The 22,199-nt window shown below is 47.2% G+C and overlaps 1 protein-coding gene across 1 annotated transcript in view; it reads right to left on the reverse strand.

The window, feature by feature from the left end:
• Positions 1-8,332, reverse strand: part of KIRREL1 (kirre like nephrin family adhesion molecule 1) — a 103,212-nt gene extending 94,880 nt beyond the window's left edge. Inside the window, 1 exon segment of the mRNA XM_017868933.1 lies at positions 7,874-8,332. Coding sequence (XP_017724422.1) covers positions 7,874-7,925 — 52 coding nt within the window. The 5' untranslated portion in view covers positions 7,926-8,332.
• Between the last annotated feature and the right edge of the window lie 13,867 nt (positions 8,333-22,199).

Raw genomic sequence — 22,199 nt, forward strand, 5'->3', positions numbered from 1 at the left:
TGGAGCCCTTCCTGCTCACTTCAGTCCACAGCAAACTCCCTTCTCTGGACTCTCCAGCTCTGACCTGCACACTGCTATCATGGCACCAATGACTCCACACCTTGCACCACCAGCAGTCTTCATGTATGTATATCTTAGTTTCTTAAAAGGGAAGGACCACCTGCTGTCATATTTTTTGGTCCACATAATGCCTACCAGTATGTTTTGCATATAATAATGTACAGTTTATGATTAAAAAAATAATAGTTCTCCACACTTGGAGAAAGAGAAAACTGAGGCCTACTGAGATTAGGTAATTTGCACTGAAATCACAAAGTGAGAACTTGAAGGGCAGAGAACTAGTACATTATTCACTTTGCAACACTAGAACCTGGTACACAGTAAGCACACAATTCTCTTCCGCTGAATGAAGGAACAAAAGTCCTTCCTCTTTCCACACATCTTTCAGTTAGGATATATTCCTCAGACTGCCTCAGAAGGAAAGAAGGAGCAGACATAAAAGGCATCCAACGGCCTAGTTGATTCCGAAGTGGGCCTAGGAGGGGACAGCCCCCTGGGATAAACCTTCTGGACACAGTGTATACCTCCAAACACTCGGGTTCCTGTTATCCCTTCCCTGCCTCAAAACCCAAGACCCACAGCATTCTGGGTGAGTCTCTCATCACCTTCCAGAGCCAGACCACAAAAGGAATAAAGCGGCAGCACTGTCTCCTGGGAAACTAATGAAATTTGCTAGAGAGTTCTGGAGATTTCTACTCCTGGATTTAAGACCCTTAATCTTGAGAAGGTTGGCTGGCTGCAAGGCTCATTTATTTCAATACGATCCCTATTTTGTTAAATGGGCTCAAGGAGGGCAGAGAGGGAGGAGGACTGCAATCCCTGGAGACAACAGAGGTTAATAAAAGTGGCTGAATAAATTAAACATGGAGGGAAGGACAAGCTGGGAGTGTGGAGTCAGCTGATAGAGGGAGAGTAAGTGGGATAGAAAGAAGAAAGAAAAGAGTCATCTTCAGTGGTGTCTGGGAGCTAGAGCGGCTTTTATCCTGGATGCTCCAAGAACTTAATCAGGTTCGCATTGTCTGACAGTCAGACGTGGAAAGATATAAGAGCTGGAGCTACAGAATGGAGAGGGACCAGTGTTACAGAATGAGGAACCCCAAGCTTCTTTCTCAACTTTCATAATCTCACAGTTTGTGCATCTATCAGAGAGGATGCAGAGCATGCAAGGCAAGGCAAAAAGTAATGCCTTTAAAGACACAGGAGGGCTGCTATGGCTAGAAGAAAAATGACTCACAAAAATGTACTACTGTTGCACACTAGTGCCCTGGTGACTGAAAGGGCTGGGGTACAGATGACAGATATCTGTCCAGATGTGTACGGGGATGGGGATAAGAAGTGGTTGCATATATAGCTGCACTATGAAGACGTGTGTGAATATATATGCATATGCATGCAGTAAGACTGCATCCACACCTTGTATGCAGCAGTAATGCAGAATAGGTAGATGTGCCGTCTTCCTTCTAGGAGTTATCCTCAGCCCCCACCCCAACTTCCCTGCTTGGGTTCTAGTTCTGGCTGTGTCACTTACTAGCTGGATCATCTTGGACAATCTGCTTAACTTCTTTGGATCCCTGTTTGTTCATCTGTAAAATGGGGATAACACCTAACTTCAACAATTATTGTCAGTATTAAATTAGTTACTAATATATGCAAAATACAAAATTGCCCTTCACAAAAGTGAACAGCTTTCTCCCCCACTCTGACAGAGCCCAGTTATTTTTCCTGATTTCTGAAATTGCCTCTTCCTGCTCCCTGGTTTCACATTTGAGGATCAAGGACATGACAGCCTCTTTCTCCTCTACTGCTGACAACCCACCCCCACACCCCCATCCTTTTCCAGGTCAAAGCACGCGCCAGGAGATTGCCAAGTAAACTGATCCAGAGGCCCTGGGAAGAAACCAGACAGGAACTGGTAGGTTGGGAAGGGGCACAGCTTTCTCATCTCTGGACATATGAAGAGAAATGTCTCTAGCCTCAGATGGAAACATCTCTCAGAAATTGGGGAGATTAAGGAATTTGTCCCCATCTCTTCCTTCCATACCAACTGCCACCCCTTTGCAATTTCTTTAACTTCTCTAGGTCTCTGCTTTCTCATCTATTAAATGGAGAAACAACTACCCTGCCTACATCACAGGATGATTGTATCTCTCTATCAAATGGTACATGTAAAAAGTTGCTAAAATTGACAAGCACCATATACAGGTACAAAGATAAAAGACTCTAAAGGCAGGAGGAAAAGGATTGAGGCTTTCCAAACCTCCTTCTGACAAGGGGCATTATTTACTGGTCCCAGCCCCACTGATTAAAACATGTATCCCGACATCTAAGTTTTGCTTCACAAATGATCATCAAAGCAAGGCAGGGAGATAGATGTGGCCTTGGAATTTCTGGGCTGAGAACTAGGGAAGGGGGCTGAGCTGAGTGAGGCACCAGGAGAGGAAAAAAGGCCTAGGCTTCCCTCCTGTCCTTCCACAGCTGCCTTAACTCTAAGAGAGGCAGGGTGTGGCTCTTCCCGGCAGGTTGAAGGCACCCATGGCCCTTAGTAGGGAGACAAAAGAGGGGTTGAATCTGGGATCTAACACCTCGGGTATGCCCTTAAGCAAGTTACTTAAACTCTCAACTGTGGTTTCTTTAACTGTAAAATGGGAGTAACATCAACCTGAAAAGCACACTGTAGGAATTCAATAAAAGGTAATGTTGATGCTTTGGTATGGAGTTGACCTCCTACAATCGCTTTTCACCACCCTAGGCCAGGCAGTTCCCCAGGGCACAGGCTAAGAAGGAGGGTTGACAGCTTCCCCAGGGGGGTTAGAACAAGCCATCTAAGACCCTAGCCTCCAATCCTAGCAGCCTACCAGGGACCAAATTTGGAAGCTGACACTTGGGGAGATCCTGGTCTTAGGATTATCCCCTAGACCCCTTCTCAGTGCTTCTCTTGCCTCTGTCTGGCTCTGGGCCTCTCCAGGAGTCAGCCTTGCATGGAACAAGAGTAATTTCCAAATTTGTAGTTCATGGACCTGTAAGGCTGTGTTTAATATTAGAAACAAACCTTTTTATTCGCCAAGCCCTTGAAAAAAGTCATTTACTAGATTTATCATATCATCAAAGAAAAACAATTTAACACCAAAAAATGTAGGGCAGAATCTCAGAAAAAAGGATTGTTTTTTCAAATTTGAATGAGTTTACCTTTATGAAAAACTCACTCCCTTTTCTTCCTAGTTCTCATTCTGCTATGGACCAGGAAAATCCCTGTCCCAGCCCAGCATCAGTCTCTGCTGGCATATAGGATCTGGCAAAGGAGAAGGGTGCAGGCTGTGGCATCAGCTGGTTCCTACAACTACCAATAATATACTTAATGTATCTAAACCTCAGTTTCTTGGCCAGGTACAGTGGCTCACACCTATAATCCCAGCACTTTGGGAGGTCGAGGTGGAAGGAGCGCTTGAGCCCTGGAGTTTGAGACTAGCTTGTGCAACCTAGCAAGACCCATCTCTCCAAAAGAAAAAAAAAAATTAGCCAGGTGTGTGTGGTCCTAGCTACTTAGGAGGTTGAGGTAGGAGGATAGCTTGAGCCTAGGAAGAGGTTGCAGTGAGCCATAATCACACCACTGTACCCTAGCTTGGGCAGCAGAGCAAGACTCTATCTAAAAAAAATAAATAAATCTCAGTTTCTCATGTGTGAAATGGGGATAATTTACAAAGCCAATCTCAGTGGGCCATAGAATAGATTAAATTAGATAATGCATATGAAGTAGTTAACACAGGGTTCAATAAATGATCCACATTGTTTCCAGACTCTGAAATGCTGCCACCTCGGGGCTAGTGTCCCTCCTCATTTCACACAAGAGCTCTGGTTCCTTCTCACTCAAATGCTATCCTCCCCCACTTTTGCTCTCTCTCCTCAAATCCCTTCCCCAGATCTTTTCTGAGGTCTCCAAGGAAGGTGTCAGTTTCCCCTTCTGGGTCTGCCACAACACAGTTCTTTCCATGAGAGATACAAAGAAGGCGCTTACTGAAGCCCAGGACCAAGAATCTGGACAGCTGGGGCTAGAAAACACACACACACACACACACACACACACACACACACACAACACAAAGAATCATAAGGAGAAGAAAAGGAAGCGCAGACAACTCAGTTGCCTATATATCTATGTCTCACCTCAAAGTCAAGATAGCAAGCATTTACTGAGCACTTCTCACTGTGCCAGACACAGTTCCATGTACTTTACGTGGATTAACATATTCAAGTGCCACCACAACCCTATGAGGTATTACTTCTATCCTCACTTCTGGAAGAGCATGCTGAGGCACAGAGAAGGTACATGACTTGTTCAAGCTTACGACTACTAAATGGTGGAGGTGGGAGCTGGATGCGAGTCTGTGATTTAATCGCCATTGAATGCTGCCTCTTTCCAGCACTGCAGCATGCTCATCAAATCAATCAATTGATCAGATATTTAAGGGGCACTTACCACATGCTTAGCACTGTGCCAGAAACTATAGGATAAAAGAAATTAAGACTTAGTCCCTGCAAGGATGTAAAGAGGTCCTAGAGGAGTAACGGGGGCAGAGGTGGGGCTTCCTCCTCCCATCTCACTGGAGCACCAAAGGCAGAGCCAGAACAACCAACCACTCAGCTATGGGAAGGAGCGGAGGCGAGAAGGCCTGGGTGCCGCCGCCTCCTCCTCCTCCTGAGCAGGTGCTCTGGGGCCCAGGGCTGAGGCACTGAGTACTTGGTTCACACCCTCCCTTTGGGTCTAAGGGAGTAGATGGCAGAAAGTGGAGTCCAGTCAAGGTCAAGGAGAGGAATCCAGTGTCCTGGTTTCTGCCATGTCTCCCCTGACTCTTCCCCAACCTCAGTGCCCTGCTCTGGGCAGAAATGGAACATCTGACGTGTGTATATGTGTCTACGTGTAGCACCGGGAGGGGAGAGTCCAGCTACTCTCCAGACCTGCTGTTCTCTGCCAGGATTCAGCTGTACTCAGGGAGTTGAATCCTGGGAATTTAGGAGGCCCTCAGGCCTCTTCCCTTTACCCTTTACTCCCCTCAAAAGCTGTGGCAGGAATTCCAGGGGAGCTCTGGGGCTGGATGGGCTTATTTTCTCCTGCCCCACATCCATCCCCCCTCTGGAGGCAGCTCCCGCCCCGAGCCGGCCTGTCATCCCACATTGCTCTGATTAGCTATAATCTTTCTTTTTCAATTTCTCCTCCCCGAGACTAGGGAGCGAGAAAATCTCCCAGAAAATGAATAAATATTTCAATTTTCGGCGCAATCAGTCTGTGGAGCCGGCGCATGATGGAAACGGGGGGAAGGATAATGGTTTTCATTTAGATAAGATACAGAAAATTATTTAGTGAAAAATGAAGATTGATGAAGCCCATTGAAATTCTTTAAAATGCGATTTTTATTTCTCAGCCTAGGCTGTATCTCCCCTTCCCCTCTCCTCTCTGCTCCCCTCAATTCTATGGCTTCCTGCTGACACCTACTCCCCCACCCCCATTTCCCCACCATCATCCCTCCTCCCTCTTGTAGTGCCCCGCTTCGTTTCTTCTCTCACTGCCCCAGTCCCTGACCTAGAACTCCTTTCTGAGGATGGAGGTTAAGGAAAGGGGGTCCTGCCAAGCACTCCACCCCCACGTGTGTCCCAGTCTCCCCAGACCCCTTCTCCTTCCCTCTCTGCCTCCTCCCCAGTCCCTTGCCAAGCTTCCCCCAACACTCACTAGTGATTTCCCCTCTCCTGTCTAGTCTCTCTCTTTCTTTTCTCTGGTATCCTCTCCCCCCACCCCAGATACTTTCACTAGGTCCTTCTTTCACCCCTGTTGGAGCTGAGAAGTGGGAGCTCAGCATTCCCTAGCCACTCGCTCCTTTCCAAAGAGAGAAAGGCACACAACACACACTTCTTTCTGTCCCCAATTCAATCCACATGTCTCTCCTGTTTGCTAACTGCTGCTTTTGTTCCTTAACACTCATTTGTATCCACGTTGCTGACACGTAAGGGCTGTAAGAAAGGGGCAGACATAAGCTTGCCCCCAACATAGACCAATACTGACCCAGAGGCCCCCTCCACCACCAACATGACCCCCCTCCACCACCACCATGGCCCACCCCCTTCCTCCCCGACACCAACAGCCTGGCTGAACAAAGTCAACTTAAGTCATCTTCCCAACTTTCTGCCAAGTGGCTGGCCTGGCCTACCAACCCCAGGGCCAGGCCTCCTCCTTTCCTTTAGCACCACCTCCCACTCTTGGCTCACACCACAGATGTGTGCCCTTCCTATATCATAGTGTGTGCTGGGAGGCGGGCATGGGTGCCCTGTGGGGAGAGATGAATCAAGACCTGCCCCCATCAACTCAGCCAGGCTTTGCCTTCAGAGCTGGGAAGAGACCTGGCAAGGAGAGGAAAGGTCCAGCATAACACCCCACCTACAAACGCAGGAAGGGAACACAGAGCAAGGCAATAATGCCTGAGGCTGTTCTACCCAGATCCGTTCCCAGACACCCCCTAAAAGAAACCACATCCTCCATCTGCAGTCCGTACATCTCCATAGGTGTCTGCCCATATGAATGTCTGTTCAAGTTTCTTTGTTTGCTAGCGGGTTGGTTTCTGTGCGAGCGTGTGTCCTGTCCTTGTAAACGCCTGCATACATGTACTGTGTATACTTGTAATATTCGGGTGGGTGAATGCGTGAATGTGTGCCGATCTGGGGGAGGAATCTGTCTTCCTCAGATGTCTCAGTGTCTTTGTGTATATGTGTCTGTCTCAGTGTGGAGGATGTTTGTGGGGATGTCTCTGTCTCAGTAGGTGAGTAGTCTGTCTCAGTGTCTGTGAATGTTTTACCGTGTTTGTGTGTCAATTTCTGTGTGTCAGCTCCATTTTTGGGGAGGGAAGGAGTTCAACAGGATTCAGTCTTCCTTACAGTCAGATCTGGGAGGCAAGAACCAACTCCCACAGACCCCAGTTCCTGCTGCAGTCTGGACCCTTGGTTCCCTCAGTCCTCTTCCCTCCCCCAACCCCAGCCCTGCCCAGGATACACTGACATCCTCATCTCTCTCAACCTCCTCCCTCATCTCCCAGCCTCTCCCCTGCCAGTTCCAAATAAGCCCCAGACAGCAACACTTTCCTGAGCCCAAGTAGAGTGTCAGCCCCCTCCCCCCACCGCCTCCGTCCCCGCCCCCGTGAGTTCCCCCCCACTGTATCAAGCGGGGCTGAAGCTGTATTTGGAACTCCACTGTCCACCCAGAGCCTCCGCGGGCAGGGGTTCCAAATCCCCGCTAGAGGCGCCGAGACACCCCTCCCTTCCTCTAGAGGGGGCAGCCCCAGGCAGTCTGGAGTCGTGGTTCAGACTCGGACCCCCGAGGGGCTGGGCTGGAGTAGGGGGAATCTTCGGGAGGTGGGACTCAGCTTTTCGCTCACCCCCTAGCCCGAAATTTGAAATTCCAGCCTTCCCCTTAGCCTGGACTCAAGCGTCCGGAACCCCGACCTCAGAGGACGAGGGACTGTAGGGCTGCGAGGAAAAGCGTTCGGTTCCCGGTTTCACTCAGACCTCCAGCCCTCGCGGCCCCAATGCTCGGTTCTCCCGCGCAGCCAGAGGAAACAAGTTGGGCAAATCAACGGCAAACTCATTCTCCCCAGACCCCGTTACTCCGCGCCCCCTCCCCCAGGGCTCTGAGCCCGGACCGAGCCCCCGCCTCGTGGCGTCCGGACCCAGGAACTGGCCGCGGGCCGCCGGGCACCCCAGCACTCCCCTAGCGGGGGAGCAGTGCCCTGGCCCCGGGGAAGCCGAGCGTCCGGGGCGGGCTGGGGGCCCTTACCTTGGGAGAAAGTATCGGAGAGAGTGAGGATCCAGACGAGGAGGCTCAGCATGCTGTCCGCCCGCCGTGCGCCCGCCCGCGGCTGGGGCCCGGAGTTGGCGAGCGAGCCAGAGGAGCGGGCTGGGGAGGAGGGGAGCCCTGGAGACCGCCCCCCGCCCGCCCGCCTGCCCGCGCCCGCCCCTGCACACCCGCGCGCGCGCGCACACTCACGCGCACAAACTCACTTCCCTGCCCTCCGATTCTCTTTCTCTCTCTTTCCTCCCCGTCCTTTTTCTCGTCCTGGTCGCCCTTCCCCTTTAATTATTTGTCCTCTCAAGCTTTATCTCTCTGGGTCTCTTTCGGTCTTTGCTCCCCCATTCTCTCCCCTTCTCTTCCTTCCCTCTCTCCCTCCCTGCCTCCCTGCCTGCCTCCCCTCCCTCCCTCCCTCCGCCTGACGTCTACTCTCCCTCCGACGGCACCTCCCTCCACGAGCCCTCCCCCTGCCCCCCCCCACCAACGCGCGGGCACACATGCACACCCCTCGCTGGAACTGAGATGGAAGGAGAGCAAAGAGAGAAAGAAATTGAGGGCAAAGGCAAAAGGGGGTGAAAAACGTGACCGTAGTGGGTTCTGGGGCAGGCACAACAGGACCCCTGGCCACACCACCCCCTCCCATTTATAGACTCAATCTTGGTCGCAGGCTATGGAACTAAGCAGTGGAGGAGGAACATGGGCTGAGGGACATCAGCCTCTAGCTCAGAGGATGTGATGTGTGTGGGGGGGGAGGGGGGGGAGAGAGAGTGTGTGTTTCCGTGTGTGTATCTAGGAGTGGGATGGGGGGCAGGGAGTTAAATAAACATAAAGACCTTTCTTTTTAAATTCCACACCCAAAGCCTAACCCCTAGATTCCCCAAATTAAGAATTCTCAATTGACTAGTGAATGCTTGGAGTGGGGAGGGGCATGCATGCCCCTCCCCACCTACAAATGCCCGAGCTGGTGAATGGGAGCTGCCTCTTTGACCTGCCTTGGCTTCACCCGGTCAAGGTCGAGCACGGCTAGGCGTTGGAGGACTTAACGGCCTGGAAGGGGCACAGTTGACTCCTTTCTTTGTTCATCTTAGCCTTCCACTCATCCCGAAGGAGAAGATAGCCAGCTGGATGGCTTTGAAGGGCCAAGGCTTGGTCTCACCTCCCTGAATGCAAGCCAGAGGAGAAGACAGCCACCAGAGGATCTCTAAGCACTGTGGAGTTTGAGATCTTTTGGGGGTAGGGACATGGAGGAACTAGGAAGGGAGGGAATTCCTGAGAATCGTGAGAGCATTCAGGAGGGATCTCCACTTTCTTAAGGGCCCAGTTTGGCAACCAGCTCCTCCTCTCATCCGTGACCAGATACTTCTGCTCACAGGGTGGCTGGGGGCGCCTAGAGGTCTGGACCCTGGGAATGAGCAGAGAAGTTGCAGGAATTGCACAATTTTACGATAATGTGTTGGTCCAAAGAGGTCTCCACTTCTTTCCTCTCAGATCCCAGATCTCCTGGGTCTCTAACACTCCCCGCCAAGATTTCTTAATTTCTGACCCTGAAAGTAGGTGCGTGGCTCTCTGGTGCCCTCTGTTGATGTGTAGCAGCCACAGCTCCTCTTTCCTCCGCAGATCCTAACATCACATCTACACAAAACCAGAGGACAGAGAAAGGCAGGAAAAACCCAAGTTCATATGCGGAAGCCCCATATGCACAGACCTAGAGAATTCTTCGTATGTTCCAAAACACAGGCAAACACAGTTTAAGAATAGAGCCATATTTTGACCAGAGAAATAGGACTGCAATCCCAAACGTACACAGATAGACACCAACACACAGACACATAGGGCTTTTCATTTGTTCATTCATTAATCATACATTCCACAGATATTTCTTCAGTTCCAGACTGATATTTTCCAGTCACCATTCTAGGCTTTGGGGAGACAATAATGAAAAAAAAAAAAAAAAAGAACAAAGTCCTTCATTAATGTTCCATTCTAGAGGAAAGTGAGAGGCAGTAGAAAAAATATTAAATACACTAGGTTATGGTAAATGCTATGGGAGACAAATAAAGCAGGATAAAAGATTAGGGAGAGGGAGAGAAGGAGGAATTACTGTTCTTACAGGTAGTCAAAGAAAGCTGTTCTGCTAAAGACACATTTGGGCACAGACCTGAAGGAACTGAGGGTTCAGCTGCTCAGGCGTCTGAGGGAAGAGTGCAGCAGACAGATGGTAGCAGCAAAAACAAAGACCCTGAGGTAGGGAGCTCTGGACAGACATGTCAGTGAGACAGCCTTTTCTCCTTTCCACTCCACATAATAGTGCATGGAGGGGAAGGCGAGAATGACTTGAACTGCTGGTCTTGAACTGACCAGGCTGGTCTTGAACTGCTGACCTCAAGTGATTCACCTGCCTCGGCCTCCCAAAGTACTGGAATTACAGGTGTGAGCCACCACACTTGACCTAGGAGAGCACTAATTTAAAAAAAAAAAAAGTCTTTAATTGAGGGAAGGGAATATTCTTAGCTCAGGGCTTCCTGCCTAATCCCCACGTCGGATATCAGGCTTGATAGCTATTCTTTTTATGAGAAGGGAATGGGTTATCAGAGCTTTTGGATTTTTGTGGACCTTTTATTTTACCTCGAAACCATAGAAACAGAGGAGCCAAGTTTCTCTAGCTCACTAAGAGCCAAAACAACAATCTGGCCTGTCTCCTCTGGTCCTTTAGCTTCCCTTTTCTCTCCCCCTTTCCTTTAATTCCAAATCCTCACCAGCTCAGTCCATAGCAAACTCACATCTCTAGAACCTCTTCCACATAAGTCATCCAGCATCCCAGATCTCAGAGCTTAAGACCCCATAGACCTCATCCGCAGCTAGTGGTCCTCAACACCAGTTGTGCATAGCATCTCCTGAAGGCCTTTAATTTTATTATTAGTATTTTTTAACTTTTTGAGTTGGTGTTTAGATCTGTCACCTGGGCTGGAGTGCCATGGCATGATCTCAGCTCACTGTAACCTCCGCCTCCCGGGTTCAAGAGATTCTCCTGCCTCAGCCTCCCAAGTAGCTGAGATTACAGGTGTGTGCCACCATGCCTGACTAGTTTTTGCATTTTTAGTAGAGACAGCGTTTTGCCATCTTCGCCAGGCTGGTCTCGAACTCCTGACCTCAAGTGATCCACCTTCCTCGGCCTCCCAAAGTGCTGGGGTTACAGGCATGAGCCACCGTGCCCTGCCCTGAGGGCTTTTTAAAAACACCAGTGCCATTCCCTCGTCCCTAAAGATTAATTGTTCTGGGGTGAAGTTCAAGCATCAGTATTTTTAGACATAGCCCCAGGTGATTCTAGTAGACAGCCAAAGTAGAGAGCTGCTAAACTAAGCAAACGCCTGCTTTCCAGACATTGTCTTCAGCAAGCCTGCACACCACACAAGTGTACTGCCCTCTTATCTCCACTAGCATTTCTTCTGCCTATTGCCAATCTTGTATCACCCTCCCCTCCTGGGGCAACCCCAATTAAGCTGCCCCAACTTTGCTCCATCTTCATCTCTTTAACACTAATGCTCACAATTTCGTCTAGTCAAATTAACTGAGTCTCTTAGAATCTAATAACATAACTCATCAAACTGTAGACATGCTGGGACTGAGTCCCTAGTATCAGTCAGATGATCCAAAGATAAAGCTTGTGTCTTTTCCATCAGACTGGACATATCTTCCTAGGACAGGATATCTGCCTCCCCTATCAAACTTGGGGATTCTTGTGGGGCAACGAATATGCATGTCACACCATTCTGGAGCTCCCTGAGGGCAGAGCAAAAACTGGGTAAGCCTTTCCCTATCAGAGAGGTACCTGGCAGAGTAGTTGACAGCAAAGCACATGGGCCTTGAAACCAGACAGGGATTCAAATCTAGGTTCTTCCCCTTCCTTTCTGTGTGACCTTAGACATTTTATGTGGCTAACCTCTCTAGCTCTTGTTTCTTTGATATGAAAACAGGGATAATAATAGTACTTATGTTATGAGGTAGTTGTGAGGATTGAGTTCATATCCAAACAGCCCTTAGAACAATACTAGGCATACAGCATATGCTCAGTAAATGCTAGCTGTGATTATTTTTCGGTTTTGGTGCTTTCCCAAACAGAGATCTTTTGAATCTTCCTCCTGTGGATTTGTCTTCATCCTCATGCACAGAGCCCTGCCCCCGACAGAAGCAGGCAGGCGAGGAGGCGGAGGAAGTAATCCCTAAGGATGCTACTTCACCTAGAAAAAAGGAGAGAAACAGCCAAAGGTTATATATGGAGTTAAGAGAAATATTAATAATTTTTGAGCACAAAAGCACAAAGATTAAGAGGTCAGGGAGTGAGCAGGAAGGCAATTTATGACCATCAGCAGGAGAAGCCACCTTGAGAGACAGAAATGTATTCTTTGTCTCAACGAGGGCTAAGAACAGCAAAACAATTCTATAAATTGTCCTTTTTCCCCCTAGAGAGGTGGAGTATTGTGTCCCTGCTGCTTACCAGAGACAGAGGAGAGAAAGGGTGAGATCCTTATTCTCAGCTTGGAAAATAATCCTGACCCTAAAGGAACCCTCGAGTCCCAAAGGTAAGGGATCACCAGAGGTCACCTTGTCTCTTCCCCTACTGCAGACTATAGCCCAGAGAAGTGACAGTGAGAGACGTACCCCTTCTTCAAAAGTCCTCCCAGCAAAGGGGGCTCTTCATCCCTTCTCCACTTTTGTATCTCACAGCCCAGGTAACTGCGTAAGTCCTTCCAGATATTCAGCCTTGAGATTTCCTGCTGCCATACCAGTTTATTTCTCTTGTGCTCCTTTTCCTTAAGATGCCCAGCTTTTGAGATGTACAAGAAAAAGGGCAGGGGTAAGGGACTGCCATATGGCAGTGGAAAAAGTCACTGTGAGGGGAGAGTGGGGCAAGAGGAAAGACAGCATCAGTCAAAGTACCCCAGACCTCTCCTTAGTGTCCAGGGGGCCCTGAGCCTGGCCTCTCTGTAAAGAGTATCTGGTCCTGTAACAAAAGTGAAGAATAATTCTGGGCCTGGGGATCTGGCGTTTCCTGATCTCAGTTTTGCCACCTATGCTTGGTATCTTGCCAAGGAACAGGGATCTCAGCGGTTGAAATGATAGTTGTTCACCCTCTCTGACATCTGTGCAGAGCAAAGAAGATACTGCAAGGAGGCCCAGATCCCTGATACATTAAGATATGAGGATGCCAGTAAGATGTACAACAGAGACTAGGCACCGGGGACAGCAGTGAGGTTAAGTGGCCATCTTAGGCCTCCTACAGAAGGGGAAGGTGGTGGACGAAGGAGGTCAGGCTCCATGGATGGGGCATGGGTGTCAGAGGACACTTAGGAAGCAGTGCTGCTATTGAACAAGAAAGACCAGACGCTAGCCACCATAAAGGACTGTCTACTGAGAAGTATCCGAAATATTTAGGGAGAGATGTTTTAGATGGGTTGAAGCTGCTCAGAGGCAGGGACTTAGAAAGAATAACCTTGGCAAAGATAGGCTCCCAGTGTATATATTTACCGTGTGTCAGCATTGCCTGCGAATGACTGGGATCCATTCCACACCACCCATTTTCAGCCCTTCCCTTTCCATTGCTTCATATGCCAGCTCCAGTATGGCAGGGGAAGTGTTGGGGGGAAGGCAATTTGTACTAAATGAACCAGTTATCTCTTATTAGGTTTAATGAATATCTCATTGCCTGAGTCACGGGGATTGGAAGATCCCTGCTTCCAATGAGTAGCCTGGTTGAGTAGACCTGTTCAGAAAAAAGGAGAAGAGTGTTAGCGTTCAGCAATTCAGGCAGAGGCCTTGAGATGGGGAGTGGGTATGTGTGGGGGGGAGGGCAGTGGGAAATAGACTTTTTGGAAAAAATGGAGACAGTAATAATGAATTAATAACTCAAATGGGAAGCTGCACAACTGGAGACAGCATGAAGTCCATTCCCCTTAGAGGTGGCAAAATGGTCTGTCAAAGGTCGCAAGGGAAGGCACAGTAGACCTAGGACTAGAACCCAGGCCACTCAGGCCAGGATTCACCTATGTTTCTCACTAACTCCATCTTTCCCACCCCTGTACCCCAGTCTCATTCCAAATGCTTTTATCAGCAAAGACACTCCTGATACCTAAATGGCTCTGACCATTATGTGACTCTAGTCTTCTGTAAGAGTCTGGAAATCAGAGAATCGAGTGAGCAGGAAGCAAGGGATACTGAGGAAAAGGGAGAAGTCTCTCATCTTCCTTTGGCTCTTGGTTTTAGTTTTCTTGGATTCTGTCCCCAAGTCCAGAGTTTCTTGGCCTTTAACATTCCTCAGTACTTCCTTGAAGATCTAAAACCACCCACTCGTTGGATCCATTTAGTATCAGAACTGGTTTAGAGGGTTATGTTTTATGTTTTCATCCAAGCTAGAGATGAGATTGAGTTTGCAGCTAGGATTATGGCCTGAAGTTCTATTAAGGACACTGAACATCATGGCAGTTGAAGAGTGAAATTAAATAAGGTTCATATGAGTGGAAATACAAGGGCTAAGCTTACTTAACCCTAACTATAAAAGAGCCTGTTAACTTAAAGCACAACTCTTAACAATGTCACTCCAACCCGTATAACCCCCTGGTAGGGGTTTGCTAAGAGTTTTGGTTGAGATTAATTAAGTAATTAGTCCATTCACCCATTCATTCATCTATTCATCCCACAAACATGTATGAAAAGCTCACTCTATGCCAGGCACTGGGAGAAGCACTTGGGATATAAAGAAGAATGAAGCGCACCCCCTTGTTGTCCAAAACCTCGTCGTCTAGTGGGAAAGACAGACAGATAATTACAACAGAGTTGGGAAGTGCAGATAGAAAAATGTCTGTGTTTTTTAGTGCAAAACAGGAGTCACTCAACTCAGCTTGCAGGCATCAAGAAAAGTTTCCTAGAAATGGAGATTCAGGATCTTTAGTCAGAGTCTGAGTGTGGCTTTAGATTAGATGGCTCCCCTCTCTGGACTCAGTTTCCTGCTAACTCTGATGCTCCCATGGTACTGTAATATTATTTGTCTCTAATATTGAGTTATGAGATATTCCCTGGGGATGCCTCTTAGTGGGTTCCATCAGGGCCTATAGGGCATTCTGTAAATTCTCTGTGTTTGAGAACTACTTCTGGAAACTTTTGGCTCATTTCCTCTCAAGGAACCAGAGCCAAGATTCTTCCCCAGGTCCAGAGTTGGGGAGCAATTTTCTGACTTCCACTCCTTTCACCTGACTTGGTGCCTTCCTACCTGTGACAGCCAAGCTCCAGGACAGTGGAACTCTTCTCTACCTCCACTGGCTTTCCGGCTTCTGTGCCAGGGAACAGGCCTCATGGTACCTGCCAGGCAGGGTCTGGCTGCTGGCTCAGATGGCATTTCCTAAATGGACAGATGGAGAATGTTGGTTTAATATCTCTCCAGTGCTTCTATTCCAGCCCCCAAGACACAGCCAGCAAACAGGACCTGGTACCAAGTCCTCTCTTCCAGGTATTGGCACTTTCCCCTTTTCTACTAGCCCTTAGCCATGAGCCTCAATGCTTCCCGCATCCATAGGTCCTCCTCATGCAAAGCCCTAGTCTAGGATTTGGGAATCGATCCAGAGGAAAGCAAATTCAGAGGAAAATGTTGTCCCCCAGGTAAAAAACACAACAGAACAACAACAAACCCTGGCTACTCCTTCAGCAGTCCTCTTTCGAGAATGACACCAACCTCCATCCTATTGTTCAGACCAGACATCTGCGAATACATACTCTCTCCATCCCCATTCACATTCAAACAGTCTCCAAGTCCTGTGGATTGGCTTTCCCAGGTAGTGGCCTATTTGCTTCCATCTTCATTGCCACCACCCTGCTCCATGTGTATTATCTCTTGCCTCAACACCAGCAAGGCCTTTCTGCATGAGCCCAAACCTAATAATTTTTCTCAGGCTCAAATTTGACCACATTACTCCCCTCTTTAAAACTCACTGGGGCTCTCATTGCCCTTAGGATCAGATGCAGCAACTTCCCGTTGGTTCCTAGAGCCTGCCTGGAGTACGTTTGCCTTCCCTCCCAACCCCACTGCTCTCCACTCCCCTTCTTATCCTTTATACTCCAACTCTACCAGGCTTCACTAAGTTTTAGGGACTGGTCATATTTCTCTCATTGTTTGGGGTCTTGGCACATAGGGTTCCCTTGCCTGCAATGTTCTTTTCCTCCCAGGGCTCTACCCCAACCTCGCCCCCTAAGCTAAGTCCTACTCATCCCTCAGACCTCATACTAAATGCCGCTTCTCCATAGAAGCCTCTCTAATTCCTCCAGACAGCTAGATCACCTTGTTATTGCCTTCAAGAACCTTCTATTTCCACTAGTAACATTCATCTCCCTTCTAACTAAGTATTCAGTGTCTGTTTCCCATGCTAGATCATAAGCCCTGTGCAGGTAGAGCCTGTACTGTTGTTCACAGTTGTTACCAGAGTGCCTGGCAAAAAGGGAGATATTTCTGAGTCTGAGTTCCACAAAGGATTTCCTGGAGTAGAGAGGAGGCTGAGCTCCATTTCAGAGTACAAAGCCTGGGGGCTAGCAACTGAACTGCAGGAGAATATTCTCAACTAAGCAGGCACTTGATAAGTCCAGGAAATCATCCTTCCAAGGAGCTGGGAGAAGACAAGCAGAAGTGGCATAAAAGTTTATCTTCTGTTGTTCAGGATGAGTGTGTGGGGGGGAGACACTTATTACCTCGAATGTGCCAAGAAAAAAAATCCCAGGGAACAGTGAACAAAGCTATAAATACAGCCGAGCATTGGGTGACATCACCTGAGCACAGTGCGACGATTTATGGCCAAGTCACACGGCCCTAAAGTGTATTTATAACGGTGTAACTCACTAGTACTTCTCCCTGCCTGCCTGCCCTCCCTCATTTCCCTGTTCAGTGGTGGCCACATTCCTTGTTCTTCTGATGAAACAGGATGGCTGGGCCAGGCACCTGCTCTGGGGGTACTTGGCTACTCTGAAAAGTGGAGCCGTCTCTCCAAAATATGTACTCAACAACATGCAATGGCTCTTTGCTTTTTGGAGAATTCTGAACATTTAAGCTGCACATTCAAGGCACACAAACTCTCTGGCCTTAACTTACCTTCTAGCTTCATGGACAGCTTTGTTACCTTCCAGCTTTCTTCACGTATGTCACAGGGATCCTAATCTCCAACCTATTAGTTCTTCTCTAAAGTCTTCAGGTTTTTACCCCCTTACTTCTTTGCTCATGCTTTCCCCTTTACATGATGTATTTTTCTACCATAATCTCCGGTCAAAACTGCTCCTTCGAGGCCCAACCCAGAAACAACATTTTCCCTGAGCTGCCTGATATGAGGACATGCCTTTTAGCTCTCTCTTTCCAAAGCCGCTGACTCTCCACTCCTGGGGGCCACCTGTTCACTATTATAGTCATGTATTTACATAGCTTGCTTCCTCCTCAAACTTTGAAAACCTTCCTCCACACATCTTAGTTGCTCCCTGAGGGTTTGCTCAGTACCTCTTATGTGGAGGAAGCTCAGGGCACATTTTTTCAACCAAATATCTGTCCTTCCTGCCAACCCAGTCCTCCTTGAGCATCTCCAGCATGTCTGGCACTATGCTGAACACGCTATGGGCACTATTTTCAATCTTCATAACGACGAAATAGGAATTATCATTCCCACTTCCGTATAGGGGAATTGTGGCAGAGAGAGGCTAAGCAGCTTGCCCAAAGGCACACAGTATGCGAATGTGACCACAGGATGCTCACTCAGTTTGTCAAACTCCACCATGTTTCTTCTATTCCTGGAGACCTTGGGCTGTGTGTTCGACAGCCTAATTTCTATCCAATATCCCAGGGTTTGTATTCTCTTCTCAAAGACACTGCACACAGCCGGCTGAGAGCCTGCCTCTTCACAGAGAGTTCCGATGTGACTCGCTCAGGCACTGGGGTTATCAAAGTGGAGTTTTTGAAGAAGCTTTTCAGAGAAGGCTGCTATGAAAAAGGCAGCCTGGGCCCTGTCTATACTCTGGGGGCCTTCTCCTCCCTTGCTTCATTTACATGGGGAAAAGAAAGCTCAGAGTCAGCTCAGAGAGAGATAAACACTCACCTGCCAGCCACTCGCTCCTCAACGTGGGCTCTCCTCTTCAGTCTCCACTCCTCTGCTCCTGAATTTTCTCAAGTGATTTTTACCACTACCTCTGTTTAGAGTCTAAATGGAGAGAGTAGCAAGGTGGACTGAGATTCTCCTTCTCACAAACACATCACCAAGTGCTCAGCTCATGGAGAGTGTGACCTGGAAATCTCCCAAGGTGGATGGGGTAGGTGTAGGGAGAGTTCAGCTAGGCTAGTCCCTGAGTCAGGATCTCTTAACAAGCTGAGGTTGGGCAGGGGGGACAGAGGGCAGTGGGGGAAGCAAGTCAAAGGAAGTTAGAAAAATTATGTCTCTCCAATTCAGCCTGAACTAAGTCACCAACATGTGGCTTAAAGCACTCAATAAAATCCAAAATACTTACCAAGCAAAGTGATTTTGTTGAGAAATTGCTATTAATACTATTAATAATTATTTTCTATTATTGCTCATAATTGAAAAGTGACTAAAAATAATGCTGCATGCTAGAGGGGTTCTCTTTCACTCTATCTCCTCACATAGGCCACTTGTAATCCCAAATTTGGCTGTAGAACACAGTGCATCCACTTTACACACAAAATGTGAAGCGAAGAACGTTTGCCTTTGTCTCTCTTCTTGATACTTTATTCTACAACCATGAGAATTCTCCTACAGTTCTAAACTTCCCCTGGTGAATGCATTCATACTAAAATGTAAGGGACTCAATATCCTGCCTCCTCTCATACCCCTACCAAAGCATATTTTAAAAGAGAGCTAGCATTGGCACTATGCTGTAACCAAGGGAATACATTCCTGACAGCGTAATTATAGACCCCCTTATACTTGATAAGGAGGCATTTTGGAGGGATACTACAGAGACCTTATGGAGTCTACAGCTGGAGGCAGACTTACCGTAAAGGTAATGAAGCTCACTTGTCCAGGGCCCTCCTAAGGCCCTGGGAGGCACCCTGCCAGTATGTTCATGTGGTTCTGCATAAAAGATGCAAGCGTAAGATATCATAACTACAATTCATTAAGTCTGATGTCTCTTTCCATTATAATTTTCTCTCTGCCCCACCTCCCCTCAAATTAGGTGGTAAAGGAGCCATGGGTGTTTTGGGGGTCTGCCTAAGTGGAAATTGAGTTGAAAATACATTGAGGGTTCTTGGAGTGCAATGGCGCGATCTCGGCTCACTATAACCTTCACCTCCCGGGTTCAAGCAATTCTCCTGTAGCTGGGATTCTCCAAGCAATTCTCCAAGTAGCTGGGATTACAGGCATGTGCCACCATGCCTGGCTACTTTTTATATTTTTACTAGAGACGGAGTTTCACCATGATTGCCAGGCTGGTCTTGAACTCCTGACCTCAAGTGATCCACCCATCTCGGCCTCCCAAAATGCTGGCTTGAGCCACTTCACCCAGCCTGCAAAAGAAAGCTATGCAAAATTTTTTCATAATAGAGCTGTAATATTTCAGGACAGTTCAGGCTTTCTTATGTAGTAACTAATCTTAAATACTTGTTATAAAGGATAATAGCCAGTTTGTCTTAGATGTAGCAGTCTATCATGAAGTTTATGAACATTATTTTTATCAAACCACCAAGAAATTTAGAACCTACATTTCGGTTTGATGAAAGGGGTATGTGATGTGGTCCACGATCACCTGCACGTCTAGTTGTTGCTAACTTCTGGTATAGGATTGGCTTCTAGGAATATTCCTACAGCCATTGAGCTGACAGATTCAGGTATCATCATGACATATAGATTCAGAACCTGAGGGTCATGGTGGCAAGAACATGTCCTCTAACACCTGAACCTGGAAGTAGTATTTGAACTGTATGGAGCCAGAAGCCAGTCCGTGGAAAATTCTGCTGATCACAAAACACGTAACATTGCAAACAGTGGATTGAGTTCTGACTGGTGCTTTATCAAAATGGAAGTTTTCCCTGTCAGGAATATGTTTAATAAGGTGGGATATACAATTATAAACATACCATACAAAAGTGTTTCCCATTGATTTTTATATAAAATTGTTAGATAGAAATTATTCTGACATTAAGAAGTGAATTGTAACATAAAACTCAGATTATCCTCAAAGAGATACTGCAGTGAGAGGAAAAGATAGATTTCTAGTAAGATCTTGGATTATTTAATAATTCAATTAATGAGGAAGAGTAATTCATAGGAATACATTGCAAAAAGTTCTAAATTTCTTGGTGATTTGATAAAAATAAAGTTCATAAACTTCATAATAGACCACTGCATCTAGGACAAACTGGCTATTATCCTTTATAACAAGTATTTAAGATTAGTTACTACATAAGAAAGCCTGAACTGTCCTGAAATCTTACAGCTCTATTATGAAAAAAATTTGCATAGCTTTCTTTTTCAAATCTGACAATCCCGATTTCTTTTTTTCATAATAGAAACAGAGTCTTGCTCTGGAGTCTATCCAGGATAGGGTGCAGTGGCACAACCACAGTTCACTGCAGCCTGAAACTCCTGGGCTCAAGTGATCCTCCTGCCTCAGCCTCCCAAAATTCTGGGATTACAGGTGTGAACCACCATTCCTGGCCTATCCCGAAACTATATATGGTATTACCAAGAGCAATTTTATTATTTATTTATTTATTTATTTATTTATTTATTTATTTATTTTTCTCTAAACAGAGTCTTGCTCTGCCACCCAGGCTGGAGTGCAGTGGAGTGATCTTGGCTCACGGCACCCTCTGCTTCCTGGGTTCAAGTGATTCTCCTGCCTCAGCCTCTCGAGTAGCTGGGATTACAGGTGTGTGCCACCAAGCCTGGCTAATTTTTTGTATTTTTAGTAGAGATGGGGTTTCACCATGATGGCCAGGCTGGACTTGAACTCCTAACTTCATGATCTGCCTGCCTCGGCCTCCCAAAGTGCTGGGATTACAGGTGCGAGCCACGGCACCCGGCCTCACGAAATTTTAAAGTTGAAACATATTTTTAAATACTATCAATAGTAATAAAAATTTTTTTCATCAACCATGCCAGAGGAAAACTGAATTATCTTTCTGCTCTCTCTATAAAAAACTGACAAAATCATTATAAAGAATCAATCAAAGAGCATGCTGCTAGAAAAAGTAAAAAAATACTATATGAATGTGCTAGGCAGTTAATTAATATAAATTACTATGTTATTTTTTCTGGATTTTAAATGATTTTTGATTTGCCAACTCTTTAATTTGCAATTTGTTATGATTCATCTTCTCATTTTAAAAATAAATTTTCAAGTATGTATCTAATTTTGCATTTATACTTTTATCTTTTTTTCTTTGTGGGAGACCGTGCCTCCAACCAATGTGAGCTTCAGGACCCATAAAATTGGATTCACCTCTGTCCACAGCACTTTTGTTTTGTTTTGTTTTGTTTTGTTTTGTTTTGTTTTTTGAGACGGAGTCTCACTCTGTCGCCCAGGCTGGAGGGCGATCTCCGCTCACTGCAACCTCTGCCTCCCAGGTTCAAGCGATTCTCCTGCCTCAGTCTCCCGAGTAGCTGGGATTACAGGAGCCCGCCAGTATGCCCGGCTAATTTTTTCTATTTTTAGTAAGACGGGGTTTCATCGTGTTAGCCCGGATGGTTTCCATCTCCTGACCTCGTTATCTGCCCGCCTCGGCCTGCCATAGTGCTGGGATTACAGGCGTGAGCCACTGCGCCCGGCCAGCACTGGTATTTTATTAAAGTAGTGTTGAATAATGATAATAATAATAATAATAATAATAACAACAACAACAACAACAACTACAACAACAATGGCAGCACCTTTCCTAACAGTTTGCTATGCATCAGCACTGTCCCAGGGCTTTACATGAGTTCTCTCATTTACTCCTCTACGACTATGTTGTCTCCATTTCACAGGTGAAGGAACTGAAGTCCCAGAAATGTTAGGTAACCTGCCCACGGTTGTTCAGCTGGGAGACTGCAAAGTTTGTTTCCTCTTTCTGTCTCCCTCACCTTCCCTGACTCCAGAGGGGAGAGCAATGTCCCACTTACTACGGCATGTCTTACACAAGGTGCAGCAAAGTCTCAGAAAGGGTTGAGTGACTTGCTGGGCGATGCACAGCAGGCAAATGGCAGCGTTAGACCTTCAGGTCGCAGGGCTTTCCCTCCCACACCAGCAAACACCGACCTCGGCCCAGGCCCCATCGCAGCCGCTCCCTGACGGCGAACTG

This window comes from Rhinopithecus bieti, unplaced genomic scaffold (assembly GCF_001698545.2).
Source record: "Rhinopithecus bieti isolate Rb0 unplaced genomic scaffold, ASM169854v2 scaffold_4830, whole genome shotgun sequence".
NCBI classification, from domain to species: domain Eukaryota; kingdom Metazoa; phylum Chordata; class Mammalia; order Primates; family Cercopithecidae; genus Rhinopithecus; species Rhinopithecus bieti.